At 38.8% G+C, this 16,008-nt stretch overlaps 1 protein-coding gene across 4 annotated transcripts in view; it reads right to left on the bottom strand.

Moving 5' to 3' along the window:
* Positions 1-16,008, bottom strand: part of astn1 (astrotactin 1) — a 354,343-nt gene that overhangs the window by 175,458 nt on the left and 162,877 nt on the right. For all 4 annotated transcript variants that reach the window (XM_065276610.2, XM_065276608.2, XM_065276609.2 and 1 more), the window contains one exon: positions 6,678-6,828. In XM_065276610.2, the coding sequence (XP_065132682.1) occupies positions 6,678-6,828 (151 nt within the window). The remainder of the gene's footprint in view (positions 1-6,677; positions 6,829-16,008) is intronic.

Genomic DNA, 16,008 nt, shown 5'->3' with positions numbered 1-16,008 from the left:
AAAGCACAATAATTTTTTAAGAGTGAAAAATCTTAAAATATTAGTACTGAAAAAGGTCAAGATCATAAATATATATATTTTGCAGAGACAAAAATCCACTAGTAAAATATTGTAAAATATCAACATTATATACTATTAGTTAATTATTATGGTCAAGATCATAAATATAATTATAAATATTATTTTTTTTGCAGAGAAAAAAATCCATTAGTAAAATATTGTTAAATACCAACATTATATACTGTACTATTATTTAATTATTAACATATTTACATTGATTATTAATGCTTGAAACATTTATTTAAAAAAGTACATGTAATAGCTGAATAAACATGTATTGATTCTGCGGTTTACAGTATAAACAAGGCCGCGTTTTTTTTTTCATATGCCAAATTGTCCTTAACAGCTTTCTTTTAGTGGGCTAAAAACTGAAATGCCTTGGTGCCAGCTGAGGTCAAATGCATATTTACGGTGATTGATTTTGCCTTCTACTCCAATCTTTACTTTGTGACCACAGATTTAAAAAGAACAGATGAGTCAAATCATTAGAGTGAGGAAGTGGGCAATTTATGATAATTATTTAAAATGCACTGTTCAGATGTGAGAAAGCGTAAATGAAAATTGCTGGAACACGGATTGTCCAACTCACAAAAAAATCACTCGATTTGTCTCTCACCTTGCTCTGAAATGTCCTTGTGTCCATCTTACAGTGAAAAAAAAATGCAATTCATAATTCATAGTCTAATATTATTTCTGCCGTCAATCTGAGCTAGAAAAGCACTTTGGACATGGTGAAACAGTTCATAATGCTAAAGAACTCATGAAGGTTTTACATTCAAGATAGAAAGCACTGAACTGTTGAACATTTTGATCTCATTTGCAAATGGGGATCTAGTTTCACAGCTGGTCAAATTATTTCGTCATATACAACAATCTCTTTTAGACTCTCGGGTAAGCTATAAAAAATCCTTAAAAGCAGCAAAAAAGCCAGAGAATGAAGAACATACAGAGGACAAGACACTTAATTAATAACAAGAGATTTTTGAGAAAAGAGAAATTGCTTTGTAAACAGCTTTGCAATCATCTACATTTATGGTAGTAACTGTACGATAGGACCTCAACGTAAATGTTTTTTTTTTTTTTACGTGTAACACGGCATGTGTGGCATCTGTAGCCTGAAAGTGTAATGAACAGTTGCTATAGAAACACACAGAAAGAACATTAACTCAATTGATTGTGCCAATGGAAGACTGGCAGGTGCTTTATTTCTTGCCAAGTATATCCATGCAGATAATAACAAGTAATGAGATTTACTGACATATTTTGCAAAATATCCGTATTGTTAGAATGTGCAAAAACAAGTGTTTTTTGTCCCTCACTAATAAAAAACAGATTGTCATTATTTTTTCATCCTCGCTACGAAGCAATTAGCAAATCATTATAATTGAAATGCACGAGGATTAAATTGAATTCAAGAAATCTTAATTGATTAAACTCTATAGAGGGACACATTTTAGAAGCATGTTTAATTGCTGACAAATTAGTATAAAATAAAATAAAAATTTGCAGAAAATATACGTTGTTGTAATGGTTGACAGTCAGTCATAGTTTGCTTCAGGCATCATAGCTACATTAACATGCGCAAACATTCCTGCTGTCCCTCCGCAGTAGATAGTCACAGAGATGGATACAGTCCTTTAAAACCGCCCTTTGATCCTGGGAGGCCAAAACAGTGGTGTTCCCTTCCTGCTTAGCACCTGGATCACACCCATACAGTTTGCACTCGAGAGATTTTTGCCAAGTATCGAGTGAAATCTCAGAAGTGCTTAGCAACCAGAACATGATAGCAGACTGAATTGCTTTTGGGGAGATTGTAAGCCGGCTGTCGATTGGCTGATGGAATACATAAATAAGAAACTGAGAAATTTATCACTACCAGTAGATGACCTGAATATGTTGAAGTAGTCAGGATGTAAGGGAGTGGATCAAGCGTAGCTACATTCATTCAATTGTAGTCAAGTACTTTACCATCAATATTACTGCCCAGTACAGTCTACTGCCAGTGCTGAATTTAGGCATGGGCAAGGGGCAGTGTTTTTTACTGCTCATTTCATGTCCCATGCTGTTAGTAAACCTGTTTGTGAATTGGAGCACAAACTATTTGCCCAGACTGTTTGCAAATTCTGCAAAAACAGATATACACTCACCTAAAGGATTATTAGGAACACCATTCTAATACTGTGTTTGACCCCCGTTCACCTTCAGAACTGCCTTAAATCTACATGGCATTGATTCAACAAGGTGCTGAAAGCATTCTTTAGAAATGTTGGCCCATATTGATAGGATAGCATCTTGCAGTTGATGAAGATTTGTGGGATGCACATCCAGGGCACGAAGCTCCCGTTCCACCACATCCCAAAGATGCTCTATTGGGTTGAGATCTGGTGACAGTGGGGGTCATTTTAGTACAGTGAACTCATTGTCATGTTCAAGAAACAAATTTGAAATGATTCAAGCTTGTGACATGGTGCATTATCCTGCTGGAAGTAGCCAACCGAGGATGTGAACATGGTATTCATTAAGGGATGGACATGGTCAGAAACAATTCTCAGGTAGGCCGTGGCACTTAAATGGTGCCCAATTGGCTCTAAGGGGCCTAAAGTGTGCCAAGAAAACATCCCCCACACCATTACACCACCACCAGCAGACTGCACAGTGGTAACAAGGCATGATGGATCCATGTTCTCATTCTGTTTACGCCAAATTCTGACTCTACCATCTGAATGTCTCAACAGAAATCGAGAGTCATCAGACCAGGGAACATTTTTCCAGTCTTCAACTGTCCAATTTTGGTATGATTGTGCAAATTGTAGCCTCTTTTTCCTATTTGAAGTGGAGATGAATGGTACCGGGTGGGGTCTTCTGCTGTTGTAGCCCATCCGCCTCAAGGTTGTGCTTTTTGTGGCTTCACAAATACTTTGCTGCATACCTTGGTTGTAACGAGTGGTTATTACAGTCAAAGTTGCTCTTCTATCAGCTTGAATCCGTCGGCTCATTCTCCGCTGACCTCTAGCATCAACAAGGCTTTTTCGCCCACAGGACTGCCGCACACTGGATGTTTTTCCCTTTTCACACCATTCTTTGTACACCCTAGAAATGGTTGTGCGTGAAAATCCCAGTAACTGAGCAGATTGTGAAATACTCAGACCGGCCCGTCTGGCACCAACAACCATGCCACGCTCAAAGTTGCTTAAATCACCTTTCTTTCCCATTCTGACATTCAGTTTGGAGTTCAGGAGATTGTCTTGACCAGGACCACACCCCTAAATGCATTGAAGCAACTGCCATGTGATTGGTTGATTAGATAATTGCATTAACGAGAAATTGAAAAGGTGTTCCTAATAATCCTTTAGGGGAGTGTATAGAGGGGTTGCAAGTTTACAAACATTGCAGGGTGCGCGCGCAACCAAGGGGCAGAAAGACCGATTGGTGAGCTGATCTGCTACTGCAACAACCTTAATTATTGAAGCGTTCTTTAATGTTTGTACATAAATAAGACTTGATTTTAGTTGTATCTGTTTTTCTGTCTTTATTTTTGCAGTGTTACTGTGATACATGTATGAATTATAATTTTATAATTATAATGCTAGTAACGTAATAGTCGCATCTACTGGTATGTTAACATCAGGCACCCAGCACTGACTCTGTTGGTACTATTTTCCACGCAAAAATTCCTTGGCATTTTGACTTACAGACACCGCTACTAGCATACAACACAATGCACGTCTCTTCTTTCTGCCCCTCGGTTGCGCGCGCAACCAGTTAGTGACGTCGCCGTGCAACCCGTCTATACTACAGTGTATATAAAAATACTTTTTATAAAGTTTTGTAAATTCTGCAAAGCATTTGTAAACTGTATATGTGAACATACTATGTATAAACAGTATTTTAATGTAAGAAATTGCTGTTAAATACTAGCAATATTTTACAGCATAACCACATAAGTATCCCACACCACAGGGTAACCATGGCTCAGTTCTGGAAAGGAACCAATTTGTTTTTCACGTGAAAGGCTGGACGTACAGCGGACACCCCTCTGTGTCCCACAAAAGCGTTCAACACATAGTGTCTAGAGGAAGAGGAACTAATTAATCACATCATCATTTAGCGATTATCATAGTATTTCCAAACTAGAGCACTGTTCCTCTCCCCAGGAGTGCCATACATCAGTGAGACAGAACAGATCGGAACGAGCTCGCTCATGCAGACTCGCATATTAAAACACAGAGGCAGCGATGCCACCGCTGTCCTCAGACAAGGTGTTAATTGATTATGGGGGGAACGCGTCTCAGTGGGGTCTCGCAGTGAGCTCTTATCAGTGGACAGATTGAAGCATCATTTTTATAGCTTCAGTCATCTGTTAATTACTAAACATCAAGCTCCAGAATCATTAATAGGACATTTCGGCATAAAAAGTGATCCGCGTGTATATTGAGGATGCCATTACGTGTGTTTTATGACTGTCAGGTGTACGGGATGGAAACTTAGATTTGTGATTCCTGAAGGACACGCCTGTGCTCGCAATTACTTGACTTTGCAAGGAATATCGGCAACAGCATATGATGCCAATAAATTTAGTCTGGCAGGGCCATCGCTTAAATTCATGGGACCTGGTGCAAATATAAAACAGTGAGCACCGGCTTCTAAAAGCAGAAGTGTGAAGACACATTTAGTTGGCTTTAGTTTTCACATCGGACAACATTTCTGCAACAATCCCCCCTTCACCATTTTCATGCCATCTGGTTAAAAAAGACAATGTAGCTGAAATCAGAAATGATATGTCACTCATTAAAAATGTAAACTGTCTCAAATGAGGAACAGAAACGATTACACAACGAGGCTTGTTAAGACATCAGAACGGCTCCCGATTCACGCATTAAGAAACATAAGCAGGTTTGAAGCTTGTGAATAATGCGGATGTCAGAAAGAAGGATGAAAAACTGCACTTCTTATAAACCCCGGCTGAAAGAGTCCAGCCAAACACACTAATCATCCATTGCGTGCCGAAATGAGAAATCAAAGACTTTAAATGCACCTCTGCCAGATGGTGAGTGAAATCTGAGTTCCTGCCTCATTTCATGGTTGCTTAAAAAGCAAGCACTAGAAAGTGTAATGTGAAAGAGGGAGAAATAAAAGAAAGAAATGAAGTCCATATACCAGGCAGACAGGGGAAGCCTTACGTATGATAGAAAATTCCCTTTTAATAGAAACGGAGTACAAAAGGAGTTTTATTTCCTCAAATTTCCAGAGACACTGTGAAGTGCACAGGTTAAAAAGGTTGGATTTATCTCTGTTTTCAGTCAGGCGAACAGAGAAATCATCAAACGAAAAAAAAAAACAGCATTGGAAATGCAGGTACTGTTGGAGAGATAGCATATAATACTGCAAAGTGTGATAGGTGGGCAAAGGAATGACACATCAAATAACACCGAGGCGAATGTAGCAAAACATTGTGCGACACTTTTGCAGGCTCTTTTCTTCACTAACCGCACACAATCTAAAAATTGCGCTACGCTGTAAAATTTTTAACTTCACTGAAAACTTTACTTTGTGCACTATTTGCCTATTTAATGTTGGGCTAATACATCATTTTTTGAAAAGAGGTGCTTTTCTGTTGATTATGTCAGCGGTGTAAATGTCAGTTCAATATATAAAATGCCAAACCAGACTACTGTATATGAACACAAACAAATAATTTTATATAAAAATGTTGTCATGTATAGGGGTCAACATGGACAAGATACAAAAGGCACAATGCACACATTAATATAGTAATCAGTGGCAGCCGGTGACTTCTTTTTTTTTGAGGGCGCACGATGCAAACTTCGTCACAACATGTATGTAGCCCATCACGTGTGTGGTTCCTATTTTCAAAATATGTGTTCTGCGCTTCGAGAGATCCTATGTGCATCATGTGTCATGTCAAAATAAGTGCCTGCTGCAGACGCGTCTAAAGGGTTTACGATAAAAGAGACGCTCGCGTTTGCCAGACACTCGCATAATCTCATGCGTAATCAAAGTTTACTGTTAAGGGAGTGTCTTGCGTGTGTTTTGTGAACGTGAGCGTCTCTTTTATCATAAACAGTTTTGAACGTATGCAGCAGGCACTTATTTTGACTAAACACATGATGCACATGGTTCACATGACGTAACAAACACATATTTTGAAAACGCAAGCAACACTCAAACACATATTTTGAAATAGCGCCCCTCGGATGAGCAGTCACGAGCCGCCAATGATAGTAATACAAATGACTCCATTGGGTTAATAAAATGTCTACAGTAGTGAAACAATACGTCTATTAGATTGTAGCCCCCTTCTTTTCAAGCCCACATCTGTCCTATATTATAAAAGGTTTAATCCAGGTGTCTGGATCACAGTGGTGCAATGCTGCTGTACAGTCCCAGAAGTCAGTAAAATATGCCAGATCACGGCAGTCTGCCGTGTCCTTCACAAGCGAGCAAATTCACAACTGGGCAAACTATGTTTTATTGGCCAATTTGCATAATTTGAGTTTTGCACCAGGTGCTTAAACAACGCAGACACTGTGTGCAAATAAACAGAACTATCAGCGGGCCCAATTCTTAATGAATTCCCACAGGGTCATGCGACTCACCACACAGCCAGTAGAGTCCAACTTGCGGTCAGAGATGCAGCGGAAATTCCGGCTGCAGCCTCCGTTGTCCTTGGAACAGTCTCGAACCGGCCCAAAGGAGTCCAGCAGGACCTCCAGACTGTCGAAGGATGAGGAAATCATCAGCTCCTCCCTGATAAACATAGAAAAGTTAGTAATTCAATAATGCGATCATCCACCACTGTTATCCTATATATCCAGAGTGACCCTTAACTTGTGAATGGTATTTTATATTTGAAACCATATTCATTTTTAAAAAGATTGAAGGTTGAAAAGGTCCCTCATGGCGGAAATGTCTTGACGCAACCATAAATTCAGTTGAGAAGAAACCCTTACAGAGCAGCAAAGGTAAACAAAAGCACTGATGGCTAAACCTTGAACACGTGAACTTTATTGCTATGACCTTCAGCTGCGTATCTGGAAAATTGTATTGGGCGATATTCTTCCTTTCCAGAGGTTTTGAAACATCCAAATATTTATCATTACTGTGAAATATGAATGGGAAGTGGTCATGATGAAGGAGCAAAACCAGTGACCTTATATTGTCTTATATATTTTACGAATGTGAAATCACATCGCTCTTGGAGATGTGGACAGCCGTGATAAATGGATTCTCAGGACCTCTACTTCAGGCCAAAAACACTGCCTCTGTCATTTGTTTTTCTGTTTGATTTTTAAAAGGTGGACAAAAAACCCAGCAGCGATTTGGTGTAAAATATTTGTATTTAAATATAATAATAATGCATGTACAGAAGATGATGCACAAAAAGGCACTCACATTAAAAAAATAATTGATTAGGTTGGTAAGTGTTACATTTATATTACATGAGCAAAACATTTATACAAGTAACAATGTTTTTCTATATATATTTTTTTTAAAATAGGGATAGATTTGTTTGTCTGGAAAAGAAACGAGAAATAAACAAGCCATCCATAATCCAAAAACGCATTATTTATGTGTCAATGTGTCCTAGTTTCACTTATTCCTCTCTAAAAATATTTCATGCAGAAAATACACTGGTCACATTTAGGTACATCTGAGCTCCTCTTATTCTGTTCCTGTAATATTATTGTATTCATTCTAACAATACTCTACTCCAAAACTCCATGTGTCACATTTCAAAGGACACCAGAATTAGTCCTAATGAACCAGAATTGTAAAAGTTTTTCTTTCTTACAGCTACTACATGCACCGGTAATTAACATTATTAACGTTACAATAAACTCACTTTTTACCCATTAGGAAGTGAACAATTGATGACGAAGGCTCTCGACATGTATTATATGTTAATCAAATACATGAACTTTAAATCAGCTTAATCCTGGTCTGCAAATGTTTGCATGCATTTGAAGGATTTTCCAGCAAAAGACAGTCAAATTTGTTAAATACCATTGAAATGACAATATAGATACAATATTGTTCTCATATTTTATCCGCTTTAAAAAAATCATCAAGTTTTATTTTGTGCCACCATACTTACTCGTGTAACTTACTCATGTAACAGTCTTTAAATAGAGAAAACATGTAAGTGTTTGGTGGCTTCTACATTCATCCCTGTTTGGATCCTAAGGAATGAATGGGGCTAGGCTAAATGCTAACACAATCATGACGCACTGTACAGAGATTAAGTGCATGCATTGAAAAAAGATAGGTATGTATTACTTTGTCTAAGTTGAGGTAAGAACATGGTAAAATGTTAAAAAACGGTGGTGTTTTCCTTTAAGTTGACCACACTTGGAGTTTGTATAGTGTAGGCCTACTTGAAATCTATAGTTCCCCTGATGTTCACAAGATAAATTGTCATATAACTTGATGTTCCTTAAATCTACTGAAGGATATTATAATAAAGTCTAATGAAAGGAAATCATAAAATTTATTTTCCACATGAACACAGAGCAAACTGCACTGTTCACATGCATCATGTGAGAAATACAAGGTTGAACAGGGTGCATGCATACCAAAAACAAACACTAATCACCTGAACTAATTTAAAACAAAACAACACCAATACTATAAAGAGCTTAAAATTCTAAGAAATTTTAACAACAACTGTTTATCCTTTTAACTGCCTGGGTTTCATATTCATAGCCGTGAATGATCAAAAATGCATATTTCTCAGCAAATAGTACATTCTGACTACAGAAATGGATGATCTGAAAACATTAGCTTAGCTTTTCTACTTTTACCATAAAGTGAAACATCAACCATTTGGTAAAGCACGTTTTTGAAAAATTATTAAAAACATACTTAAGGTTTTCGTGGCACCAGGTAACATAATTTCGTAAAGTTAGGGTTCTTACAGTGTAACATGTATAAAAAATATGCTTTCCTTGCAAAATTTCACCAAGAACAGTTCACATGGCAGAAGTGATTTCTTTGTTTCTGCCATCCATCTAAGAAGAAATGTTGTTGATTGACACTCTGACATCTAGTGGATTTTTTGGCATAACATACCTCAAGCAAATGGTAGGGAAAGCTCAATCAGCTTAGGTACTCCTCTCAATAAAATATTTTGGCTAAAAATGTGTTCAACCATTTGGTTGAGAGGTATTTAAATGGTTAAATGTCTCATCAGCCCTTGTTTGTTTACCAAACTTAAAAAATCCAAAATTCTCAAGTGCAAGGGTTTCTGCGTATTCCTCACAGCATGTTGTATTGATCATTTTAAGTTAAATGCACTTGAATTTTTAAGTTTATAGATTTAGTAAGTTTATAAGTTAAACAAACATCTTGGTTACGGAATCTTGGTCAATCACATTGATGACTTGGGAACTCGCTAGAGAGACCAATCTGCGTTGAATGTATTTGCATCTACCGGCTCCGGCCCACCAGGGGAGTATAAATAGATGGCAGGTGCGCTGCGTAATCAGCTTTTCGCTGAGGAGCCGAGCATATGAGACCTGGCCCCTCAGCAATGGTATAGTAACTGTGGTGACGCATGTGACGTCTCCATTCCCGACCTTCAGGAAACATGGGTTACATCCATAACCAATACTTCCCTTTCAGTCGGCCACTTTGATGTCACATCAATGACCGACGAATTGGGAATCCCTACCAAAGCACCACAGGTGCTGCCACTTCCAGTGCCCTGCATAAGCCCCGTGGCCTCTTGTTTTTAGAGTAGCCAGGACACCGCAGCACGCTAGTGCCCAGGAGGAAGAAACACTTCTGGTCGAGTGTGATCACAACATCAGCAGGCACGGAGTGGCCTGAGCTTGGTAAGCCAAGGCAACTGCCGACCGATAAAGCATGCAGGTTTCCTACCATCTTTATCGAAGCAAGTGCAGCCAGGAGCAAAGTTTTCATTGACAAAACATGGATTAAATCTCCTCACCCCCAAGGAACCTGACGACAAGGTTGAGAGTATTTACCGATTACCTGCTATGGGATCATGGTGGCCGGACTTTGCAGCAACATATACTTTAAAGGAATTTCATGTTTTCCTTTGTTTTTAGAGTGTTTAAAATAAAAGATCTGTAAAGTTGCAAAAATGTAAGTTTCAAATCCAAAGAGATCTTCTATTTAAAAGTGAAGCTTCATCCAGGCCTACCTAAAATGGCTTGTTCAAACACGCCCATGCAGTTAGACATCATACTGGGTTGAACTTTAGCATACCATCGCCTTAATGTATATGCAAAGATAAAGGTGTAAATTTCAATTGCGCTTTAAAGTGGTTTCCGCCATGTCAAGTAGACACTGTGTCTTTCATTTCGAAAGGCAAACTACTTTGTTTGGCCTTCCAAAAGAGTAAACATTAAGAAAACAGGGGTTAGGTTTCATTTACGTTTCAGAACAGTACAACCCAAATGTTCGATTGTGTGCTGCACATTTTACAAAATGACTACTTTCTAAATACTGAAAATGAATTTCCTACTGACGATTTAAACAGGAGTTTTGAGCAGTGCAGATTAACGCTTGTTTGTTTTTGCTACGATCACAAATGCAGACATGGTTTTATGTTTTAGTATCCTTACTTACCAATCTGTCATGTACTGTGCACGTCGCGCTGATAAAGTTGATCGATCAGATCAGCCATCTTTGCTTTCTGGGTCAGAATCAGGCTCGTATTGATAAGGTAGTAAAGATGATATTATCTCTTGGCTTTCACTATTGCTTTGAGAGCTTATGTTTCAAAACATGGTTAGGAGTGCACTTTTCCGCTTACGTAATTGAGGTATTCGGCCATTCACAAGGCACTGGATTGGATAGCTTGCCAATTGGTTCACACCACGCTTTCTCAGAACGATGAGCTTTGAACAGATCGACCCGTTACAGATGGCCAGGTCCTACAAAAACCTACGGTTTGTGGAAAATAATGTGTTTTTTAACCATAAACCACGCAAACACATCGTATTAAACCAAATACAGAAAGTAATGTGCTTTTTAGCCACAAAATATGGGACCTTAAGGGTGGAGGGAGACAGCCATCGCTCCAGCCCCTGCTGTAAAAAAGAGATCAAGATACTGACCGAGCATTTTGGGGGTCTTCTCCACAAAAAGAACACCTGTAAACGAACTGGTTCCACTAAAAAGCGTAAGCTAGTCTTGTAGAAGTAAAGGTGTGCAATTCCTGCTGGGGTAGGCAACTTAGAACCTCCGCTTCCCGTCCAGGGTCCACACAGAGAGATTCCAGCGTCTACCACAGGATGAACCATCTTCAAATCACCTGGACCATGCTCGCAAGAGCCCTTTGGCTGTGTGTTTTAGCATGCCTGGGATGTAAATGTTTCAAAGCGACCTCAGATGCTTCTGACTCCACAAAAGGAGATGGCGGCCGAGTTGCAACATGCGACGGGAGTGTAGACCATGGTCGCAGTACTGTCTGTGTGGACAAGCACATTTTTGCCATGTAACAGCCGCCTTAGGCGGGTCAGTGCCATCCATTTATACTCCTGGCGAGGCATGGCCGGCAGACGCAAAAACTGCATGCCAATATTGGCTTTCTAGTTACACTCAAAGCAGATTGATAGTGACCTCCAAATTCGTCTGTCATCAACGTGACGTCGAAGTGACCAACTGAAAGGGAACTAAGATTCTTCATTTATGGATCCAGAATGCTACATTTTAAACAATGTTCAGTCATGATTACTTAATTGTTTAAGTACAAACAACATACAATGTACAGCAAGAATATTCAGTGGAGGTTCTCAAAGATGCTTATCTCACCTACAGGAAGACACAGGGGATTTTACCTTCGGTTTTCACTAATCGTAGCTAAATACATATGGAGTGCAGAGAAAGTAGACCTTTTAGAGCTATGGTGGTTGGTGGGAAAATGTTATCGTAATGGAGAGAATATATAATGATGTTCAACAGTAATGAGGGCACTCTGAACAAATTGAGACAAATCTACCTCTGTGAACAAAGCATCTGAATTGGCAGGGTTTAGAAGAGAAAGCCTGTGGAAACTTTAATTAGTAGCTTAACTCCAAATACAAAGCACACAGTTTCAGACCAGACAGTGGAAAAGTGCAGCCTGTTCTTTTCAAAAGTACAGAGAAGTAATTAAACCTAACCCTCACTTAAGACTTTATAGAAGGTTATCGGAGTAATGAGAAGATCCCACAAATGTGATACATAATAGCATTCAAAACAAAAGTTATATGACATTATAAAAATTAAGAAAGCTAATCATTTTATATCTCATTTATTCTGCCAATGTCTCCACTGTAACTGAATCCACTGCACACCACTTTGCATAGTAATTATTAATAATAAACATCATCGTAAGGACATACAGTAATACATTATGTTTTAATATGTAATAATCCAGTTTAGATATTCACATTAAAGTCAAATCTCTACTGTATATGATCTATAGGTATATTGATAACAATAATGTCTCAAATATCTCATTCAGATGCAGCAATATACAGTATAGTCTCTCTAAACTGAATGTTTAGTGCTGTTTCAGGATTGCTTTTCTTCGCATAACTTTATACTGTTGGAAGTAAAAGCTGTGTAGTGGTTCAGTTTTACAAAAGCAGAGAAATGTGTTTGTACTGTAGTACTTGAAATGAACCAATATTTACAATGTTGTATACGCAGTCTGTAATTTTCCAAACTCCCACTCGAAACAGCAAAAGGAAATTGCAGTCATAAAATGAATCCTAGTATTGAATTAGAGAAAGTATTTGTAATGAAAAATTAACATTTTCAGTAAACTATTTACAGAGCTACTTAAATGGGATTTATCATGAAAATCTGACTTTTCCGTGTTTAAGTGCTATAATTGGGTCCCCATGCTTCTATCAACCTAGAAAATGTGAAAAAGATTAACCGAGTAATTTAGTTTTGGTAAAAATTCTCTGCAAGCATGTGAAAAAATAGCGAAATTGAAATCTGGCTCCACTTGTGATGTCAAAAGGGGATCTTATAATAATAAAACCGCCCCTTAATCTGCACTACCCAACCACGGCACTACAGTTTAGTGCAGAGACAGAGAGAAAATAATTGACAGCACAATTAAAGCAACACCAAAGAGTTTTTTTAACCTTAAAATAACGTTTCCAAAAAAGTTTCAGTGGTTCATCCACTCAAAACAGGGTAAATGGCACTTTCACATTCGCTTTGCAGCACTCTATCGGCCAAAACCGCACTAAAGAAGTTTCCAACCGTCGGGTAGTGGTCCTGTAGTACGAGTGAAAACTACAAAAACTTGCTTTACGGCAGACCAACAATCCAATCAGAGCCAGCTATGCTGCAGTATTTACGACAGTGGTAATGAACAATTACGCTTCTAACCTGTAGGGGGAGCAAAGAGCAATAAGTCTTTAGTGTCGCTTTAAGTTTCAATTTCACAAACCACGATTAGTGTTTACATTTCATCAGCTCATTTGCATTTTAAAGGATGTACCTACAAAGTGGCAATTTTCACATGCTATATTATATTATCTATATGATATTTTGAGCTAAAACTTCACATGTGTACTCTGGGGACACCAAAGATTTATTTTGCATCTTAAAAAAGTCTTGTGAAATGTCCTTTAAGTTATTAAAGATGATCAGTACAAGCAATAAAGACTAAATATATCCTCCAACCTTTCACAAGTACTGTAGGTGATGCCAGGTCAATAAATGCCAAGCCAATAGAATTTAAACTGAATTTCAACCAGCCAAATGATAATAATAACCTAAAAAACCTACTTTGAGGTGATAAAATAGTTTATTCAAAGTGTTCCTTGGGTCGCGAGCACTTATTAGGTTATAGAAAATATTAAAAAAATGTCTAATTTGCTATGTTGAACATCTTGTGATTTTGGGTAATAAGCAGAGACAACTGTAAGTAAGCTTTTAAAAAAATAGTTATTTTTGTTAGAGCATTTTTACTAGAGATCGACTGCAGAAGTGCCCTTCAGACAGAACATGATCTCTATAACAGATTTTAAACATAATGTTGTAATATTGTGAGAAATATTCTTGTTATTGGGACGATTCTCAGCAAGTCCAGGGCCTTAAGACCGCATAGCCTGCCAGATTTCTCTCTAGTGAACCCTTTAAAGCGAGAGACACTCTGTGGGACATCAGGAAGAAGAACTTAGATGTCTTTCCAAAGATTATACATGAAAGATTAAAAAAAAAAAAAATTCCATCCATCACTTACACATTTACTTTACACAGTATGTGCTTTTGAACTAGATAACACTCTCATGACAATCCTTATAAAAAGAATGGGAACAACAATAACAGCCAAATTAACTTCTTACTCTAAAATTAAATTCAGTGTTGGGTCAAAAAGGGACGAACCAAGCCTATGCCTGGTTGTTTCAACGCAATATGCCGGGTTGTTTAACACATAGTTGGGTCAAATAAAAACATTATCTGGGTTAATTTAATTTAAACCGGTGGCTGAGATCGTCCCTTTCTGACCCAATGCTGGGATGAAAATAAGCCAGCATTTTTTTTACGGGCTATTTGTGTATAGATGGTTTCATTGGATGCACATGCGTTGTCTCTGTTTTTTTGGTCTGACTAGTGGCTAAAATGAACGCTGGAACAAATGCTTCGTCAAAAATAACAAATGTTCCGGTTTCCTAAAGACAAGGGGAGATGTAGATCATAGATCACCACTATGTGAAGGAAGGTTTGGCAGCCGGTTTATAGTTAACATTGTATACATTATAGTAGGACACAGCAACATTAGCTCAGTGTCATTTTATATACGCTTTAGCTATAAAGCTTATAAAAGGTAATCTAATTGTTGTTTATTTTGCTTGTTATATAAATAAACTACTTTAAAATTACTTTGCTGTTATTTATTCTTACTGTGGGTTCACACCAGCCGCGGAAGAGGCGGCAAAAAACATTTGAGTTCACTCGCTTCATTCTCGCGTGAAAGCCGCGGGTGAAATTCTAGTCATTCGAGAAATTCACGCGGAAATCCGCGTCATGGGAGTGGCTTCTGCGACTCCGCGGAGACTACACCACTCCGCTCGCTTCCTGTAATCACGTCACTACTACAGCAAGCTCCTGATTGGTTAACACGGCGCGGAATTCCGCCAAAGTTCAGATTTTTGAACTCGCGCCTTTCCCGCGGCAACGCTCAATTCGTGCGGAACGCCCCGCTCGTTCCGTGCCGTGGCTACCGCGTGTACCGCGCCGCATGATGCCTAATCGCGTGTTTGCATTGACTTAACATGTAAATCATCCGCGCTTGCCGCCTCTTCCGCGGCTGGTGTGAATGCACAGTTAGCGGAGTTTACCAGAAGTCAGGTGTGTTCCACCCAGAGCCGGCGCCAGACCATAACTAACAGGGGGGCACTCGGCTTCCAACGGGGGGCACGCAATAGCAACAATAACTTGCAAAAACAAGACATTAAAACAACAAATACAGCAAGCACACACTCATACAACTGGTACAGACTGTCAGCTCATTTCCCGTATAAAGTGCAAAAGACCACAAACTATGCGCAAAACTATTGAACTTCGACCGCGGCGTGAGCGCAAGCTGAGCTCCGCTGCGCTCGCGCTCACGCGACGCAACAACAAACCACCCTCGCGCGGCGCAAGCCATTGAAATGAATGAGTTTCATAGTGCAGCGCGTCCTAGCTTTAAAAAAGCCGCTTTACCATAATCACGTCGTAATGCAGTTAACGGTCTATAGCCACACTTCACATTAAGCTTACGTAATTTAAAACAACGCTAACTTACCTTTGAAATAGCTGAAGACGGCGTGTAAGAACAATAGACTTCCTTAAAAAAGTGTCCTGTAGATTTGTAAATTCCACCTCAACCTCTAATCTCTGAGTTTGAGCCAGTCTGTGTTTGCATGAAGATGGAGCAGGCGGTGCTGGTTCATTCTAAATGTTCTA

This window comes from Paramisgurnus dabryanus, chromosome 6 (assembly GCF_030506205.2).
Source record: "Paramisgurnus dabryanus chromosome 6, PD_genome_1.1, whole genome shotgun sequence".
NCBI classification, from domain to species: Eukaryota; Metazoa; Chordata; class Actinopteri; order Cypriniformes; family Cobitidae; genus Paramisgurnus; species Paramisgurnus dabryanus.
The sequence above is the reverse complement of the archived record's forward strand: the minus strand, read 5'-3'. Positions and strand labels throughout refer to the sequence as shown.